General features: G+C 39.6%; 1 protein-coding gene across 2 annotated transcripts in view; it reads left to right on the forward strand.

Moving 5' to 3' along the window:
* The window catches only part of LOC114459458 (E3 ubiquitin-protein ligase TRIM39-like), a 55,517-nt gene extending 42,572 nt beyond the window's left edge, over positions 1-12,945 (forward strand). Inside the window, exons 1-3 of one of the 2 annotated variants that reach the window (XM_028441708.1) lie at positions 9,191-9,322; positions 9,831-9,962; positions 11,239-12,945. In XM_028441708.1, coding sequence (XP_028297509.1) covers positions 9,942-9,962; positions 11,239-12,840 — 1,623 coding nt within the window. In that variant the 5' untranslated portion in view covers positions 9,191-9,322; positions 9,831-9,941 and the 3' untranslated portion in view covers positions 12,841-12,945. Of the gene's footprint in view, positions 1-9,190; positions 9,323-9,830; positions 9,963-11,238 lie in introns of those variants that run through there. The other variant, XM_028441709.1, reaches the window with a different exon arrangement.
* The last annotated feature ends 8,495 nt before the right edge of the window (positions 12,946-21,440 follow it).

Below are 21,440 nucleotides of genomic sequence, written 5' to 3' on the forward strand. Positions count from 1 at the left end.
CAGACTTTAGTAAACTGCCACAGCCCGATGCATTTTTCTGGACAGAGGTGATCCTTCAGAGCTTCAAAGCATGTTTGTTCCAGACTCTTTACATTGAACTGATGCACTTCTATGATTAGATCAAAAATATAACTGTTGTCAGAGTGACAGAGATTAAGTAAATTCACTGAGTCCAAGGAGTTTGTGGGTTATTGTGTTTCTCTCAGAAGGTTGTCCCTCATTAAAGAATACTCAATGTGCTGCTGAGTCCTTTGATGTGTGACCAGCTCCTGATGATGTCATCGGCAGTGTGTGATGATGTCACAGTGAAATTCACACTGATATTCATTCTGCTGGCTCCTGATTGGTGGATCGCGTGACAGATTCTGCGTTCTTTGATATCTGTGTGTGTGTGTGTGTGTGTGTGTGTGGGTGGGGGGGGGTGTCTCAGCTATGCATCCTCACTTGAACTTCAGGAAATGCTAATATTCCAGTTTATTATTAGTTTGAAGCCTACAGTTTGAAACATGCAGACAGTTGAGATCAGATTACCTTATTGGTGACCCAGCATACCCAATACAGAACTGGCTCATGAAACCATTTTCAGACACAGGCAGACTGACCCCTGAGCAGCACACGTACAACTACAGACTGAGCAGTGCTCGATCTGTGGTTGAAATGGCTTTTGGGAGACTAAAAGGTCGCTGGAGGTGTCTCCTATAAAGAAATAACTGTAAGCTAGAGCTGAGCAAGAAGATGGCGATGGCCTGCTGTGTTCTCCATAACATATGTGAAGAGCATGGGGACAACTTCATTGAGGGGCGGACTGCTGGATTGGAACACAATCAGCCTCCTGTCCAACCACTGCCCGACACTGGCAATGCAGAGGGGGCTGACATCAGGGCAGTATTTCAATCAAGCAGAATAACCCAATTGGTTTGTGATGTGGCTGGAAATGTTATCTGTACAGCTTTGGGAACCAAAGATATTGATATGTGTATTTATTTCCATGAATGTAATTGTCTTGTTCATCAGAAATAAAGAATAATAATAAAGGGTAATGTCTGTTTTTCAATACATTTAAAATGACAGTCCAATACTGTTTTATTCAACAAAGGGGTTAGGACCTTCACCGCCTGAAATTTCCACAAATAAAATGCAAAGACACTAAAATTACATTTGCTATATGTTGTAACAAACATTTAAGCTTTCCATCAGGGCCTTAAAGATTAGAGTACAGGAATTAAAGAGTGACAGAATAAAAAAGTAAGAGCAATAACATTATATACACATAAAAAACAATAGTGACAATATATCTGAGCTGGTGCATATTGTTTAGTTGTATATGTGACAGTATAACAACATCTAAAACTAATTTCTGAGAAAGAAAATCTGGTTACCATAGATTTGTGATTGTACTGTAAGCTACAACTACATTTTTAACTGACCGGTATGTACATATATTATTACTATAATATACATCTGTGAATGTAAAGTACGGAACACTTTGAATGTCGGGTTAAAAGAAATTCTAAACATAATCCAGCTGATGCAGACCTAGACACAATTTACCATATGTGGGTCAATGTGATCACAGCAAAATTAATAAAACCATATCATTCGCAAGGAAGGAGTGGTAGTAATGTACGGTGGCTGGGAAGTGTCAGGTGAATGCATTTACAGAAACGAACACAAATGCAAACCGGCCACAACGGAAGTGTTTCCGACGGACCGGTATTACAGACGGACGGGTATTATATGATAGACTGATATGAAAAATATAAGAGTATCCTCATCAACTTTCACTTACTTTCATACGCGTTTTGATGTATTCTTCTTGTTCTTCTCTGTTCTGGTGGGTTAAAAACATCCGCCAGAAACGTGTCCGTCTGTAATACCGGTCCGTCGGAAACACTTCCGTTGTGGCCATTTTGCATTCGTGTTGTGACCTTTTTGCATTTGTGTTCATTTCTTTAAATGCATTCACCTGACACTTCCCAGCCACCGTAGTCATGACATATGTACGCATTTAAAGTTAATATTTACTAAACTACTGTCTCTATATTTTACATTATATTGTGAGAATTGGTAATATTCAGCAACGGTTTGAAAACTACATATATGACTTGTGAGTAAGTGCATTTTCTACATGTGAAGAAGAAGACTAGTAAAACTAAATATGAAAAATGTCTTTTGAAATTAGAGAGAAAACACATCACTTCAAACAAACTTTTATTGACAATATTATACAGTATGTACATGTTCTCAGGGGGAAAAAGCACATTACTTCTTCCCCTGCTCCTCCATCAGGAGCTATAATGTTTGATCCCTGGGCGTCCATGTTCGTTAGGCTCTCCAGAATCGCCTCTGAGAGTTGACGGTCCTCCCTGCCTTCCAACAGAAACACCTCGTCAGACTTCTCCATATATTGGAGGACTTCCCCAATCGAGTCCCTCTTCCTCTTACCTAAACAAAAAGCATATGGGAAACCATCATCATCAAAACTTTATTTCAGACACATAGTGATAGGTCCATGCAGACAGAACACAACAGACATAAACAAGTAAGACATTACTGTTAGTCATTACCAGTAGATTTCAGGATGAGTTCAAATACAGGATTGTTAGTTTGTTTACATAGTATCTTACCCATGGAAGCCGCTGACGAAGCTATTGACGAGCTAGCAGAGGGGCTTAATGATAAACATTCTCACAACTAGCTAACAGCATTCAAACTTACCGGGTTCTGTTGCCGTTTCCTCGAGCACAGCCGAGCACAATGCCCTGGTCGACACGTTGGCTGGGCGGTCCCCAAGCACAGCGTTCAACATTTCTAAATGTGGGCTGACCACCCTTCCACTGCCGCTGCGCCCAAGCTCTCGCTTCTGGTCACGGAAGTCCTTTTTGAGTTTCTTCAACTTATTTAAAAGTTGGTCGACTGTCCGGCTTGTTCCGCGTGGCAGAGTTGAGCTTCTCCTGTACCTCCTCGTTACTCCACAGCACCACAAAGCGCTGTGTTTCCGACTCGGACCATTGCTGCTTAAGATGTTTACTATCCATTTCGGCTTTTCTGGGTATCACGCGGTATGAACTCCAGTCGAGTCGAAAGAAAATGGCTGACCTTCGTTTCTTGCAAGACATTTATAGCCCCGCCTTTGGAGGGTCCCTTCCTCCCGCCCACTTCAGAGCTGGCCTGTAGACCAGAAGCTATGCGGGGCCAGCGTAGCCCCGGTTTTTGGCTCCGAGAGCTGGAGCTATGTTGGTGGAAACAGAATGGCCCGGAGCCAAAACACGTGATAGACAGCAATAATGTGCAAAATGTCTTTGTGTGAAATATATCTGAATAAAAGAAAATGATTTAGTTAAATTAAAATGTAATAATTTAGTGATGTTTGAAGTTTGTGTTTTGGAGCTATAATGTGAGAAAAAGTTTGTCCAATGTGTAAATCCAGCAAAAAGGACTTTTAGTGTATCTAAAGACACAACAAGACCTGTGTGTGTGTGTGTGTGTGTGTGTGTGTGTGTGTGTGTTGTGTCTCTGTCTTTCTGTAGTTGAGGGCAGTGGGCGATCACCATGGTGATCATTCTGTGTCTGATGCTGCTGGTCTTCCTCAGCAGCATCCTCTACTTCCTGCACAAGAAGGACACAATTCCCTGTGGGCGCTCTGGGAAGCAGGAAATGTTACTGTTGATGGTCTTGGCTCAGGAGGCAGAGTGGATCACACTGTATGTTCTCTGATTGGCTGAGCTGATTGATGATTGGTCTGGATCATGTGCCACCTTTTTAGTGCCAGAGATAGACACGTTTTATCACAGCAAGGACTGCAGACAAATGTTTGTGATCAGAGGACCACATTTTAAAAGTCAATGTCGTCATCATCTGATCATCAATACATTCAAGAACAAAACTGTTTTTTGTGTGTGTTTCTTTGCTTTGTGTATTTTTGTTGTTTTGTTATTGTTGTGTATATTTTTCTGTCATTTTGTGCACTTGCGTTGGGGGGTGCACAAAAATGAAGAAATGACACTCGAACACCTGCTTCAACACTCTTAGTTGAGTTGGAACAGGTGTAAGTATGGTATAAAAATCAATGATTAAAAAAGGTTTTATGCTTTACTGCAGCCTCACCCCTGTTTTACAGTATTAAAGGGATAGTTCGCCTATTTAAGACATGACGTCGTATGCAATCCTCACCAGCACTATAGTGCATACACATTGTCTCACTCAGTGGTCATCTCCCTGGTCCGAGTTCTGGCCGCTTGAAGATGTTCAAGAAAGTAGTCCCGGTTAGTTTCCGGGGCCACAAAACTGTGCGTTTATAATATGGGTTAGGGTTAATATATGCGTTTGAAAGCTTGATTCATTTACATCACAAAACCGCCCACAAAAAAAATTCATACCTCCAGTTTTAATCGGCACTATTTTCTCTTCCGTTTCCATCAATCCGCGCTGCCGTCAACGTCAGCACGCATGTTCCGATAATAGGGTTTACACACTCTAATAGCAACGACGGAAGACCGTAGCAAGAGAAAGTAAAACGTATGTACATTAACAATGGTACAAACTTGTAAATTCCCAGGTTGTGACCACAAAAATGTGCCGGGATCACCGTTCAGCTTCCATCGTTTTCCAGTTTCTGATATAACTATGAGACAACTTTGGCTGGTTGCCATCGGCTATTCTGTGGGAGCGAAAATATCCAGTACAAAGGATTTTCGTGTGTGCAGTGCTCACTTCAGCGAGGACGATTACATCCCCAACCGAGGAAACAGCAAAAAACGCATTTTGAATACTGCTGCTATACCAGTACCACGGGTAAGCTCTATTTACTAACTTGATGTTGCATACGACACCTTGATTTTGAAGCTAACGTCAGTGTTTAGGCTACACTGAGCTAACCAGGGCAATGATAGCAATATATGATGCCTCGCTATTGCTGTTATTGTCTGTAACGTGTGTTGGTATCATCGTGTTTATAAGTGTGCTTGAAGTCACATACAGTTAGGGCAGTTCTATCTTCATCTGCTGAAGTTCAGCATCTGTGTACTCCGGTTCATAAAGGTATCCCTTTGGCGTTTTGCTCAAATTACTTTCTTCATCATCTGTTTCATCTGATATTGTGCTAAAATTGCATTCATCATCGGAAGTTTCGGAGTCAGACATGTTGTCCGCGAGTCGCGCTATCAACAGCTGATGGGATTAGGCGCACCGATGACGTTGACGGCAGCGCGGATTGATGGAAACGGAAGAGAAAATAGTGCCGATTAAAACTGGAGGTATGAATTTTTTTTGTGGGCGGTTTTGTGATGTAAATGAATCAAGCTTTCAAACGCATATATTTTTTTCTATTAAAAACGCACAGTTTTGTGGCCCCGGAAACTAACCGGGACTACTTTCTTGACCAACTTCAAACGGCCAGAACTCGGACCAGGGAGGTGACTACTGAGTGAGACAATGTGTATGCACTATAGTGCTGGTGAGGATTGCATACAACGTCATGTCTTAAATAGGCGAACTATCCCTTTAATCTGAAAAGAAAGAATATTCTACAATTGAATAAAATAAATAAAAACGAAATTAAAGGACCCTAAAAAATAACATCAATGAATCCAATAAAAACAATTATATTTTAAAAGTGCACAATAAGCCTATATATAGACTGAGTTATTTTGTCATTTTGTTTTTTACACGTTTTGTTTGTTTTGCTTTTTTATTTTGTGTTTTTACAATTTTTAGTATTATGTGGAGTTTGTGAGTTTCTGTGGTTTTTCTGTCATTTTTAATTTGTGAGGGGGTTTAGATTTTTAAAAAAAATTTATTTAAGATTTTTCAGGTTTTTTGTCATATTTTGTTTTTATGTATATTTTTATTATTTTTGTTCTTTTCAAAATATTTTTACAATTTTTAGTTTTTTGGGGTGTTTTTTTTTTTTTTTTTAGATTTTTCTTTTAATTTTTGCTATTTTTATTTTTTTTTAAAAGATTTTTTGTGATGATTTTGAAGGTTTTTTTTGTTTTGTTTTTTAAACCAACTTTTTTTCTACAATGTAGATTTTAGATGCAGATAATCCGACACTTGATTAGGACACATTTATCATTCTTTTAATTGCCTCTTAGTGGATAGAACCATTTTGGTGAATCAACCTAAACTAAATGTATAATTTTGTCTCTTTACTGATAAGTTTATTCTAACCTGACTTTAGCCTTTGTTGTTTTGTGATAATTATTATTTTTTTTTTAATTATTTAAAGAGCCAGATGTTGGGATGGCAGAGACACACACAGGTTTCAAACATCTGTCATTGTTAAAGTGCATAAGGTTCAGTTATGTAAATCATAGTTCTGTTTTATTATTCTTACAGAAGAACCATCACGGTGACGGTATCACACACAGTGACATAAACCAGAGAACATTCTGCTGAACGATAACGATGAGGTCAGACCTGCGTTTACTGGAACATTCTAAAGATTTTCTTTATAAATTCTATCTTGTTTTTTTGATAATCTAAAGCTCACCGACTTCAGCCTCGCCACCATGTTTTGTTTCAAAGAGCGAGAGCGTCTACTGAGTCGCCTCTGTGGGACGCTTCCATATGTGGCCCCAGAGCTTCTCAGCCAATCAGAGTACAGAGCTTAATCTACTGATATCTGGGCCTGTGACATCGTCCTCACTGCCATGCTGACTAGAGGTGAGAGTAGGAGTCTGTGAAAACAATACATCATCATCCATCCCAGCATATTTAGGGTCAAAGGCTAATCTCATTATAATATAAAACAAAGACATTGTGAAATACATTCAGACAGAATGGAGCTGATTTATTCTATTGTCACTGTGATCCACCTCATTCCTGGGCCCGCTGGTACTAAATATAGGTGCCATTTTAACATGTGGTCAAAAGATGAAAAACTAACAAATAATAATTGTTTGTAGCTCAGCTGTTTTACACAGTGATACACACAGTTACACACAGTGATACACACAGCGATACACACAGTGATACACACAGTGATACACACAGTTACACACACGGTGACAGTGATACACACAGTTATACACACAGTTACACACACAGTGATACACACAGTTACACACAGTGATACACACAGTTACACACAGTGATACACACAGTTACACACACAGTGATACACACAGTTACACACACAGTGATACACACAATGATACACACACAGTGATACACACAGTGACAGTGATATACAGCGATACACACAGTGACAGTGATACACACAGTGAAAGTGATATACACAGTGACACACAGTGACAGTGATACACGCAGTGATACACAGTTACACACACAGTGATACACACAGTGACAGCGATACACACAGTGACAGTGATACACACAGTGAAAGTGTGTATCTGTTGTAATATCTGTAATATAAGTCATGCCTTTTTCATTTAAAAATGTTGCCTTGATGGGTACTCGTACTTTAGTATATTTCTAAATCACTAATTTTATTTGTACAAGTGCGTTTTAAAAGAAGTAGTTTATTACATTTCTTCACACAACCGCTACTGAGTAAATTATTTTCTGTTTTAAAATGATCAACAGACATTGTGAAACTACAAAAAATGAAATGACTAGACAACAACAAATGCATCACATCATAGCCGACCAACCAGATTTTTTTTTTTTTCCTTGTCTGCACATGCTGTCAAAGGTCAACACTACAAGAAGTGCAATCATTATGAGACAGCAATGCATGTTTTGTTATTGCAATAAAATAAATAGATTTTAATGTATTGCTTAATTGTGACCATCACCAGCCCTCCCTAAGGAAGGGTAAGAAATCTTTTATTATAGCGAGGATATAAAAAGGGAGAGCAGTGTTACACCTAAGTGGAGGGGGAGGGGGGGAGCAGGGAGGAGAGACTCAAGGTAGGAAATAGAAAGGGTGGGAAAGAATAGACTATCCCACAGTGACGGTGAGATGTGACTCTGTAGAACATATTGTGCTTATTATGTTGTGCAATCAAGCCGGTGGCTGTGGACAGGGGGAACGAATGAGTGGAAATACCCAAAGCAGGTATTTTGGATTAACGCATCTAAAGTTAAACCCAGTATGAGTTTTAGCCCACAACCCAAGGCGTGTTAGTGCATCGTAGACCAGTATATGTGCAAAAACCGCTACTGCAAACCCAGGAACTGCCCCGGGCCTGCAGATGCAGCCAGGCCAGCAGAAATAGCGGGGGCCAGGGCGCCCCAGGCCATCCCCCCACGGCCGAGCAGCCCCCCAGACGCCCCCAAGATCCCAGGCCGAGAGGCAGCCACAGCCCCCACACACACACATCCAAAGAAGCCCCAAGCAGCCGAGCACCCAGCGCATCCCGCCACCGACCCCAACCACCCAACCATAAGGCCCCCCGCCAGCATCCCGCCCCCTCCACCCACCCATACCCAAGCACCCAACCCCCCGAGGGGAGGGCCCAGAGAGCCCCCTGCGCGAGACCCCAGCAGACTGCCATTATTTATTTATTTATTTTTTAATTTACATTTTGACAAACCTTTTATTTAATACAGATGCCTTTGTGGAAAATAAATTAGATTCCAATTATGAAAGATTTCATTTTTTTCCTTTTTTGGTTTCTACATGAGATGTTTACTGTATGTAAGAGAACCAACAATAACTGTGGGGGTGAAAGTAACTAGTAACTTTGACTTTGAGTACTATTTAATTGAGCTACTTTCTACTTGTACTTGAGTATTTTATGTGTGAATTACTTGTACTTCTACTTGAGGATATATCAGTACTCTACACCTCTGTGACTTATACAATGAAGCGACTTATATGTAAGTTTTTGGCCAACAGCGCCCCCTGGTAAATAAAATGTTCATTAGTTTTCTATTGTTGTATAAGACGCTCCCTCATTGGTAGTAATTATGCCTGATGTAACAGTCCATACATACAGTATATCCACTATGAGGAGTAAAATGTGTGTGTTTGCATTATTTAATTTAATATATTTGATCTTCCTATGATAATATGACACACATTTATTCACAAAAGGCAGCTTTGATCAGATCAATGTTGACAGGTTGTCATGGCAACTCAAGCTAAAAAGGAAGATCAATGTTGATAGGTTGTCTTGTCAACTTAGGCTAAAATGGAAGCTCAATGTTGACAGGTTGTCATAGCAACTCAGGCTAAGATGAAAGCTCAATGTTGACAGGTTGTCATGTCAACTCAGGCAAAGATGAAAGCTGCAAAATCTCCACCATTCTACAGAATCTCCTCGTGCACCGTCAGAAACGACTAAAGTAGCTTTAATAATATAGATTAACGTTGACCAGCAGATGTCATCAGTGAGCAACGTTTGAGACCAAAGTGAGTTTCTAATAATAATGTCAACTTTAATGACTAATTTTGTGATTTCCCACAATCCAGAAAGTAAATACTGCTTGTTTTAATCTAAATGTGTTTACATATTTAGTAATAATCTTGTGTGAATGAGCTGATATTGAACGATCTTTGGAACGACTTTGTCATAAAAGCTCATTTTAAATTTGTTCATTTTAACATTTAACATTTAGTCTGAATTGAATCATTATATACTGTGTGTGTGTGTGTGTGTGTGTGTGTGTGTGTGTGTGTGTGTGTGTGTGTGTGTGTGTGTGTGTGTGTGTGCGTGTGTTAGCGGCATATAATACAGTATATACATCAGAAACTATAACGGAATGTCTCACTGCATGTAAAGCTACATATTATTATTATTATTATTATTACGTATTATGACAGGCCCATATTTCACTGGCCTCAAATCAACAGGAACAAGTATTTACTAATTTTAATGTGACACATTTAACATGTGATCATTACTTTGTTTTATCCCAAGATATAAATTGTAAATTGAGGAAACATTGGAATTGAGCTGCTGAAAGGAAGTGACGGATTGCTGCTCTGCTGCTTTTTATGGGAACACCTTTAAACATTGAAGGGCTTAATTATGGGACATCTAACGTCAAAGGTAAGTTACGATTTTCTAGCTGTTTTTAGCATTTAGCTCACTTTCTTAACATTTAAAACAGGGATTCACGTCTAACAACATGCTATATATAATTGTATACAATATGTTTCAAGGCTGTAGCTATTGAATATTTTTGTAATCCAGTATTCTACTGAAAATTCTGCAGATTAACAATTTTTTTTAGTTAAAGAGAAATTATATTCATACATGACAAACCAACATATTTGATTTAGGAATGAATGAACCATTTGTTTCCTTTTTTAGATAATCAACACTTGCTTTTTAGCAAACGGCAATTGCATCTCAGGAAATGTGACTAGTTAATATAAAAATGAATAAAACAAACAGAATAACAACTTTCTACTTCTGCCAAGTCCAAACATCTTCTCAGATATCTACAACTACATAGATATCTTTATTTGAGGAACATTGAAGATAACTTGAACTAAAGTTTAGACTTGGTAACGTGACGTTTTCCATATCTTTAACTTTTATTCTACCGACTCCAAATGAGGTTTGATATAAATGTAATGTTCATTTTGAAAAAAAAAAAACAGGATTGAAGTGCAAATATTTCTAACCAGTTTCCAGGTTAGAGATTAAATGTGTAAACAGTTTGCCATTGGTTTCCATCATCTACCACCCACCATTAAAATTCATGTGATGTGTGATATCATCTAAGAAAGGTCTCTACTGCTCATGGGAAACGTATTTTTTTTAATATAAATTAGCCGTGAATGGATTAAAAAAATAGCCAATCAATTGCAAATCTGACTAAATAATCACGATTAATCACAACTTGTGAATTTCAGTCACAAGTTGCACAGAAATTACGTGTATTTATAAGTTACAAGTAAAGTAATTTAATTTGTTCCCAAACAAAATCACTGTTAAATGTAGTGTGTGGTCCATGCAGACTTTAAAGGTTTGTGCTATTAAACTTTAGTCTGTTAATACACAATATCTTGGTTATTTTAAAGAAAAAAGATTGTACATTAAAATAAAATGCGCAAAAAATCTAACCTATAATTTAGAAAAATTCCAGTGTTAATACGAGAGAACCTTAGAACTAATTTGAACCTTAAACATTCAAACTATTGCACTTTTACATTCAGCTGCTGAGGCACAGCCGACTGTCCACATTACTACAGGAGGACTGAATCAATGCTAAATACTAGAGGTGATCTCAGTGAGATGGACTCAGAAACATTAGTAAAGGAACGTTCCACAACAATGAGAGTGTCCTGTTAATGTGCTGCTTGTCTCTGTCCCTCAGTTTGTGGACATGTCTCCTGCCTGCAGTGGGACGTCTGAACATCACTTCCTGTGCTCCATCTGTCTGGAGGTGCTCACTGATCCAGTCACCACACCATGTGGACACAACTTCTGCAAAACATGCATCAGCACATACTGGGACACCAGTACCACCAGCAGGTGTCCCGTGTGTAATCAGGTGTTCAGCACTAAACCTCAGCTGAAGGTCAATATTATGATGCGTGAGATGGTTTCTCAGTTCAGACGTGAATCTGAGAAGAAAGCAGCAGCACCAGGAGAAGTTCCCTGTGACGTCTGCACTGGATCCAAAGTGAAGGCCCTGAAGTCCTGCCTGGACTGTGGGGTCTCCTACTGTGAGACTCACCTGGAGCCTCACCTGACAGCATCAGGCCTGAGAAGACATCAGCTGGTGGAGCCTGTGGAGAACCTGGAATCCAGGATGTGTCCAAAGCACAGCAAACCTCTGGAGCTGTTCTGTCTGAGCGATCAGACACGTGTCTGCTTGATGTGTTCTGTTTTGGAGCACAGGAGTCACCAGTTAGTCCCTCTGGGAGAATATCTGTTTGAAGAAAAGAAAGTTTATCTTCAGCAGATGATCCAAAAGAGACGAGAGAAGCTGGAGGAGATCAGAGAGTCAGTGAGGATCAAGAAGGAAGCAGCAGACAGAGGGAAAGCTGAAGGTGTGGAGGTGTTCACTGCTTTGATGGAGCTTGTTGAGAGAGGCCTGAAGGAGCTGGTGGAGCTGATGGAGGAGCAACAGGAAGCAGAAGCGAGAGAGGCTGAAGGTTTGATCAAAGAGCTGGAGGAGGAAATATCTGAGCTGATGAAGAGAAGCTCTGAGGTGGAGCAGCTCTCCCACTCTGAAGACCACCTCCTCCAACACTTCTGCTCCCTGAAAGCTCCTCCAGCCACCAAGGACTGGACAGAGGTCATGGTCCATCCATCATCATATGAAGGAACTGTGCTGAGAGCTGTGGCTCAGCTGGAGGACACACTCAGTGACGAGATGATGATGATAAAGATGTTTGAGATGAAGAGGCTGCAGCAGTTTGCAGTAGATGTGACTCTTGATCCTCTTACAGCTAATCCTTACCTTGTCCTGTCTGATGATGGAAAACAAGTTTACTGCAGTGATGTGAAGAAGAAACTTCCACACAACAAAGAGAGATTTTCTCCTTGTGCCTGTGTTTTAGGGAAACAGAGTTTCAGTTCAGGTAGATTTTACTTTGAGGTTCAGGTTAAAGGAAAAACTAAATGGGATTTAGGAGCGGTTAAAGAATCCATCAACAGGAAGGGAAAGATCACTAAGACCCTTAAGAATGGTTACTGGACTGTGGCACTCAGAGATGGAAATGTGTATAAAGCATGTGAAGATCATCCAGTCATTCTTCATCTGAAACGTGTTCCTGAGAAGGTGGGTGTGTTTGTGGACTATGAGGAGGGTGTGGTCTCCTTTTATGATGTAGATGCTGCAGCTCTGATCTACTCCTTCACTCACTGCTGCTTCACTCATAAACTACACCCATACTTTAGTCCTGGTTTAAACCATGGTGGTAAAAACTCAGCACCTCTGATCATCTGTCCTGTCAATCAAAGTGAATGATCAGTGTCATGATGAAGTCTCACCAACAATAGATTCAATGGTTCTCTGCAACCATTCACTTCTCCAGGTTGGTTACACACTCCATCCAACCTAACATGTATGTTTCTCAACAGTGGGAGGAAACATTTTATTAAAGAAGTTTCACATTTGGTGTTTGGATTGTGATGAAATAAAAGTTGAATTAAAAAAAAGAATTAAAATATGTTGAGTATAATTGTGGTACATTTTATTTTTGTGTTGTATGTGGGTGTAGGGAAGAAAACCACATCAAGCCTAAAGACCCTCTTCCTAGCAGGAATTAACCAAGGAGCCTGTTTCTTTATCACAAACTGTTTACACAATAACTGCCTCCGCAACTTTGAGGTGCATAGCTAATCCACTATGCGGCCTTTGAACCCAATACCGTAGCCGAGAAGACTGACTCAACTCTTTGAAATATTCAGTACAAACTCTTTTTACGACTCCACACGGGGGAAGAACATCCGTCTTCTCCCTCCTTTACAAACAGATAACTTTAGGATGCTGTAAGATCACAGAACTGTCCCACTGACCCCCTGTGGTGAGATGTCACAGAAGGACACTTTCCAGGCCTCTTCTTTGAGATGTGTCCCAGTGAAGAAGGGAGAACAAAGAAAGTTTGAGGTATCTACTGCAACCATATAGTAAAGAAGAGGCATAACATGATTTTTGACATTTATGTTTATGAGTAATTACAAGTGAAATTCATTAACCGGTTCCTAAAGTGATCCTAGGCTATTTTCCAGTCATGTTTGGTATCAAACTCTTTCGTATTACATGATATTTCAAGATATGATGTTGAAAAGATTATTTGAATATGCTGAACTCATTATTATGGTTTATGTGTAAATCTAGGAATCATCCCTCCTGTTTGTCTTTGTCTCACATAAACACACACCCCAGACACACCCAAGGGCAGCCAGCTGAGATGCTGGCAACTTTAAACCAATCAACAAAGTTTCCTTCTTGGGAGGCAAGTCCCAAAGATAACCTTTTAAAAGAAGAAAGCCGCCCAAAATTTCAGTTTTGGGACGCTGACGTTTCATGCTCAACGCGTTTCCCTTCCCCACCTTTTCATTTATTTCATTTTATTTTTAGTTGAAACAGTTAGATTTTTGGAATCAACAACTGCTTGGTTCGGACGAATCCAGCATCTAGTGACGTGCGTAACAGCCGAAAGAAGCCCGGCCCGCGACCCATTGGGGTAAGCCACGAGCCATTCTCTAACCCAGCTGTGAAGGCCAGAACCGCCTGGAACGGCTGAAGGGGCTATACTCTGTTGAAACGCAACAGAACTCAACGGTGGCACGTCCTACTGCATTTCTTCAAACAGCACCTCCAGGTCCAACCCTGACATCATCTTCAAGGTACATGAATGAACTTTCATCAGCAAACTTCATCCACAATAGATCACATACATACTTCTATAACTACAAACTTACACACACTCACAACATGTTCCACACACAGTTCATCTCATTCATGTTTGTTCGTCTCCCCTGTCTGTCTTCCTCTCTTTGTGAGAAATAGTAAAGGATACTAGTGAGAAATGTATCCTTAACTTATATAGTATCTATTCAGTTTATGTATAGGATCTATTTGTTTGTTTCGGAAACAATAATCATGCTTTATGCTGTTGCTATGGTGCTAGCACACTAAAAACGTACCAGAAGTGATGTATTTTTTAAAGAGGAAGAGATGTTGAATTAGGCTTTTTACTTTTTAAAACCCTGAATTTATTATTTATAGTCATTCACATTTTAATATATTTCCACACCTCGAGGCTAAAGTTTAATTTAAAACTGTTTGAAACCTTGTAATAATGGAACAATGTGAATAAAGTTTTTTTTCTTTAAAAAAAAACGTGTTGTGCCTTCACTTAAACTATATTAATGAAGTAAGAAATAAACTATTAAACATGCACTAAACAATATATATTTCAATCTGTTTAAACAAGCTATATTTTAAAAGATATTTCACTTATTTCTTTAAAAAAAAAAAGTTATTTTTCTAGTTTAGTGTAATCTCTGTAGTTGTGTGTTAGTAATAAATACTAAAACAAAAAGGTTATATTTTGGGGGTCAATATTTTTAGCACAGCAGATTATATATATACTGTATAAATAATATAAATATATATATATATATATATATATGTATATTGTTTTCTGAGTGAATCCATCTGTTTTGTAACGTTACAAAAACTATTCCAATATGACAACAAAAGGAAAGCACGGTGATCAAAGTTATTTATTTGTTAATGTGAGAGTTCTAAGATCTTTGTTACATCAACAATAAAATGGTTCAGAAACCGACACATTTCAGAATAATTGTCTTTTTTACATCATCCACTTTAATTAAAACTAAAAATCATCTCCCTCACTTTTTACAGAGGAATTGATTGTTGATAATGTATTGATCCAGTTAGATTGATTGAATGGTGATCAGCCAATCACAGCCAGCCATTTGACTAAGGTAAACAAAGAGTTAACAGTGATGAGTAAAGTGATGAAAAATGAATAACAAGTGGTAAAAAATGGTCCAAAAGTGGCAAAATAGTGGCAAGAAAATTGTGAAAAGTGTCTAAAATGGACCAAAAACAGTCAAGAGTGGCAAAAAAATGACAAAAAAGAGGAAACAGGTGGTATGAAATGGTTACAGGTAGCTTAAATGAGCAAAATGTGGAACAAAAAGAGGCAAAATGTAGGAAAAAAGTAAACAAGTGCTATTTATTTTGCCAAAGGTTGATTATTTGGATGAAAAGTGCTTAACAATGGTTAAAGAATAGACAAAAATTGAATAAAAGTGTCAAAAAGAGAGATATTTTTTGGCAAAAGGAGCAAAAATATGAAAAAACAAGAAAAAGAATAAAAAAATTTTTTTTGGAAAAGTGACAAAAATGGGACAAAGGAAGTTGTAAAACAGCCAAAGAAAAGGATTTAAAAAAGGGTTTAAAAAGTTTCCCTTTTTAAGGTTTTCTGGGGAAAATATAATTAAAATGAAGACATAAAGAGCCACATGTTGAGAATCACTGAATTAATAACAGCTTTATCATGGTTTTAGTAAATTAATTTAATAAACTTTATAAATGGCTGCTCCACCCCTGGTCTTCATCATGAGAGGACAGACTGACAGACCAGCTACGACAGTAGAAACACCTTTAAAACACATCCCAGGAGAACAAGGACTACAGAGAAGAGCTAAGAATCATGGGACATGTAGGATTTTAATGAAAACTACTACATGGTGGTGTTCTCCAGTCTGTAAGCTCTGAGGAGAACAGACTGTCTGCTCTCCTCAGAGCTTATATACATGGACAGTTATTACATACACACAGGCAGCATCAGGGGCAGCTAAAGGGCTGCAGGGGTCCTCAGGTAAAGACTGGAGCATCCGTCCAGATCGCCTGTATTAAATAGATGGTGAGGCTGATGTATGTCTTTCTGGATTATTCAGATTAAAAAACCCGTGAACATCCGGAAGTCCCTTTGTGTCCAAGTGTGCAACAATTATGACGATAGTATTGATTAAAAAATGAAAAAAACAACAGAAAATCTCCCTACGTTGCTGAAAACAGAGCGTAGGGGGCTCCATCACTACAACATTGGGGTCCCCTACGCTCAACAGCACTGGAGAAAACCCTGGGAGCAGCTGCAGGATAATCCACAACACCAGTGAACAGGTGAGTTAATAAAATCTCTTAATAAGGAAAGTGAAGTTTAATTATTAATAACAGTAAACAGTTTAAGCAGCTTTCATTCACTGTTTATCACTGTTGAACATATCAATAGTACCATCTGATGGATATCCACAATCTAGAAGTGATGCTGATTGGCCCCAAACACAGTCAATACAGGGTCACAATGAGTCTGTGTATCTGGTTTAGTTAGTGTTCAATGACGTGTGAAAGTCAAAGTGAGTCAGGTCACACAGAGAGGAGAGGGTGAACAATTAACCACCTGCACCTGTGCTGCCTTCACTCAACCTGGGATTTTCTGCCTCCTGCTAATGGTTGAATATATTCTACTGTAAAGAGGAGACTTTGATAAAGAAGTGTTTTAGATCAAACTAGTTCAGCTCTTTCTGATCAATCTAAGCACTCTTCTAACCTGGATATCAGGGATCATATGTTAGGGTTTCCTATAGAGACTCTATTTTCCCACACTCTCCTGGGGAATATGAATGCACCTCATAATGAAATGCAGAGCAGCTGATGGAGAAGCTGTGAGATGTTACAGAAGCTGAGCTAACATGCTAATGAACCCTTGTACACTCCTTTAATATTGTAGTTACTGGTTTTCTCATTGTATTATTATTATTAATTAATTTCCCTTCAGAGATCAATATCATGATTATTTTATTCTTTCATCTTAGTATTGTTGTTATTACTATTATTATTAATGCTATATTATTAGTGAAGAACGACACATACCACTGATTTAAATTAATTTCACAAAGCATTTGAAACAAATTCAGTTTTTGCATTAAAATCATTTAAAGTACTGTGACATTTGGCAAAAGGAGAATTAAAAGACAAGCACTTCTGCACTGCATATAACATCAAGTAAATAAAAAGAGAGACAGAGAGAGACTGTAAACACAGTCATGATGAAGTGTATGTGTTATAATTATATAGTTACAATCATAAGGAGAGTTATTATATATTGCTGACAAACACTTTCCTATTTCTAGTGCTTCAATCCCTCACATCCTCCATCACTAACCAGCTGACATCAGACCAGTCCCCCAGGAATGGTCCCAGTCCTCCAGGAATGGTCCCAGTCCCCCAGGAATGGTCCCAGTCCTCCAGGAATGGTCCCAGTCCTCCAGATGAGCTACTCTGTGTCTGAGTTTAACTGACTCTGTGCTTTTAAAGCATCCTTGTTGTTCTGCTGGTTCTCCTTCACTGAGTTCTAATCACTGCTGGTCACATGGAAAGTTTACAATCTATTCACATGGTCCAACCTGTGGAACAGCACATCTATACTGTAGCTCTACCACCACCTCCTGGCTCTATATAGATACTACATTTACCTGCACTTATTACAAGATGTTTAACTGATAATATCATCTGTTTTACTGAAATTATTGATTCTTAAACTATAATTGCTTCACATACTAAGACTTGCTAAATGCTGACGCAGCATTTGATTCTAAGCTCATTTATAACAATATGTCCCACTTGTCATTACAAGGTCATTTATTAACTGCAACAAGCAGGAACTCCTTTAATGGAAACAGAAACCACCTAGTTATATCCTGAACACATGAATGACAAATGCAATAATGACAAGAGAAAACACAAGTTTGGAAAAGCCAAAGCACAGAATAATATATATATAAAAAAAAATGTTTAAATTTCAAAAACGGTAAAATCAATTTCATATACTTGATATACTTTATCATAGACACTCAAAGTCACTTTACAGAATTAAGGGATTATTCTTTCACTCCACACTTAGTGGGGGTAAACTACTATTGTAGCCACAGCTGCCCTGGGGCAGACTGACGGAGGCGAGGCTGCCATAGTGGGCATCGGCCCCTCTGACCACCACCAACTCTCACTCACATACTAGGCAATATGGGTGAAGTGCCTTGCCCAAGGACACAATGACTCAGTGGTCTCCATCCACCTACTATCCAGGACCAGACCTGCTTAGCTTCTGAGATCTAATGAGATCAGGCAATGACAGGCTGGTATGGCCAAAAGGTAAGGTATTTAAAGTACCTGGAAAAATTAACATGCTTTAACTTTTATTACAACTGTTTCATTCTGTTCCCTTTACTCATTCTTAAAGCATACAGAATGGACGTTGTTATTTCTCAGTTGCTCTTTATTTAGCCTCGTGCCTCTCAGCATACATGTTACAGCAGCCGGCCCTAGCTCCGGTCCGTGTCACACTCAAAACGGTCCCCCTAGGAACACCCATATACATAGCCCTTGACACATCCTTCCTCTTTTTTTTTTTTTTTTTTTTTTTTTTTTTTTAAATAAACATTCTGTTTTCAGTGCATTTTCTCATTGCATGGTTCTGACAACATTCCAGTACTCTTGAACTCAACCTTATACTACTTTCTCTAGTCACACATTAAAGGCATTCCCTTTCTTTTTTTTTTTTTTTTTTTTTTTTTAAATAAACATTCTTCTGAATGTATCCGTATATAAACAAGAACACTTCAATGCAACCGCAGTATATAACCAAACAGTAAACAACGCATCACCGTCACCTACAGTAATCTTTCAGATATGCTGGTGTTTTCACCTGACGACCAGACCTAGTAGTAACAGTATCAGCATCAGCTCTCTCAGTAGTTACCACCGTCTGGGCCTCGGTCAAAGTCTCTGTATGTGTTGACGGAGCAGGTGGGCTGTGGCTGTGCCTGAGATGACGACGATTTCTCCTCAGGACACCCCCAGACTCCAGTTTAACTTCGTACGATCTTGGCCCCACCGGTCTGAGCACTTTTGCAGGCCTCCAGGTTCTGCAAGGATCAAATGGTTGGACTCGCACACTGTCCCCTGCTTCAAGACAGTCCAAGTCTCTTGCTGTTCGGTTGTAGTATTTCTCCTGTCGTCGTTTATTGTTGATAAGTCCTTGTTTGTTGTTTGTCACCTCAGGTTCCATCAGAGACTCTTTTGTTGGGAGAAGGGTACGGGTTCTCCTACTCAGAAGTCTCTGGGCCGGACTAGTGTCAAGACCTTGGCTAGGAGTATTTCGATGATCCAGTATAGCCAAGTATGGGTCATGTCCTGCAGCAGCTGCTTTTTGCATCAGTTTCTTTGCCGATTTGACCGCAGACTCCGCTTTTCCGTTGCTTTGTGGGTATCCCGGTGAAGACGTTCGGTGAATAAATTCCCACTTTCGACTGAATGTCTTAAACTCCTGTGACGAATATTGCGGCCCATTGTCTGATACTAGCACATCTGGTATTCCCTGACGAGCAAAATGTGCTTTCAGCTTGTGGATTACTGTGGTGCTCTTGGTATCTGGTAGAAAATTGACTTCCCAGAAGTTTGAATAATAGTCCACAGTTATCAGGTAGTCCTTGTTGTGCCATGAAAACAGATCACTTCCTACTTTGGACCAGGGTCTGTAGGAGATCTCATGAGGCTGCAAAGTCTCTTTTTGTTGTTTGGGATCAACTGACCTACAAATGTCACATTTTGATATAAAAGTCTTTATCTCTTCATTCATGCCCTGCCAGTACACACACTCACGTGCCCGTCTGAGGCAACCTTCGACTCCTATGTGTGATGAGTGTATACGGCGGATGAGGTCGTTTCTGAGCACGTCAGGGATAACTGCTCTCTCTCCCCTGAACACAATGCTGTCCTGGAAACTCAGTTCATCCTGAAATGCAAAATAGTGTTGAATGTCGCGTGCAATGTCTCTCTTGTCTTTAGGCCACCCTTTTACGATCAGCCTTCTCACTCTTTGTAACTTTGCATCTTCTATTGTAGCATCTCGGATAGCAGACAGTCTCTCATCTGAGATGGGCAGGTAGGTTAACATGTTAACAGTCTCTAGTTCTGACTCAGTGTCACTCTGATTACTGTCCGGCAAATACGCTCTGCTCAGTGTGTCCGCTAACAACATTTCTCTACCTGGCACATAAGTCACTTCAATGTCATATTTCTGTAGTCTGAGTAACATCCTCTGCAGTCTCTTTGGTGCACTAAGTAGTGGTTTTCTCACTATATTTTCAAGTGGTTTATGGTCACTCTGCACTGTCACCTTCCTACCATAAGTATACTGGTGGAACTTTTCCATCCCAAATACAATGGCTAAACATTCTTTTTCTATTTGGGCGTAGCCCCTTTCCGTGGGAGTCAGTGCTCTGCTCGCAAAGGCAACAGGTTTGCCTTTCTGAGTCAGGGCAGCACCCAGGCCAGTCTCTGAAGCATCACATTGCAGTGTTAGCTCCTCAGTCTGGTCATAATATTTCAGTAGTGGTGCATCACTTATTTTGTCTTTAAGTCTCTTAAAGGCTCTCTCTTGCGCCTCAGTCCACTCCCACATATTGTCCTTGTGTGTGAGTTGTCTCAACACTTCACAGTCGTCTGACAGGTGAACACAAAACTTTGACAGGTAGTTCAACATCCCTACCAGTCTCTGTATTCCTTTAACATCAGTGGGCCTCGGCAAATCTTTAATCGCCCGTACCTTCTCCGGGTCAATTCTAAGGCCCTCTGAGGTTAGTAAATGTCCAATGTAAGGGACAGACTCCCTCCTTAACTTAAACTTGTCCTCATTTAACTTAATGTCCTTTTCCCTGCATCTTAGCAGAAAGCGTCTCAGATTGTCATTGTGACTCTCAATTGCCATGTCCTGCGTGTCTCCCTCACCTGTTATAAGTATGTCATCTGCTATTACATATACCCCTGGCAAACCCTCCAGTGCCTGCATCAGCTTTCTTTGGAAGACTTCTGGTGCTGGGCTGATACCCATTGGCATCCTGAGCCAACGATACCGCCCAAACGGGGTTGCAAATGTAGTGAGATAACTTGACTCCTCGTCAAGTTTAACGTGCCAAAATCCATGTTTCACATCACACACAGTGAATACCTTGGCTTTCGAGATC

The sequence above is a fragment of the Gouania willdenowi genome, unplaced genomic scaffold (assembly GCF_900634775.1).
Source record: "Gouania willdenowi unplaced genomic scaffold, fGouWil2.1 scaffold_315_arrow_ctg1, whole genome shotgun sequence".
Lineage (NCBI taxonomy): Eukaryota > Metazoa > Chordata > Actinopteri > Blenniiformes > Gobiesocidae > Gouania > Gouania willdenowi.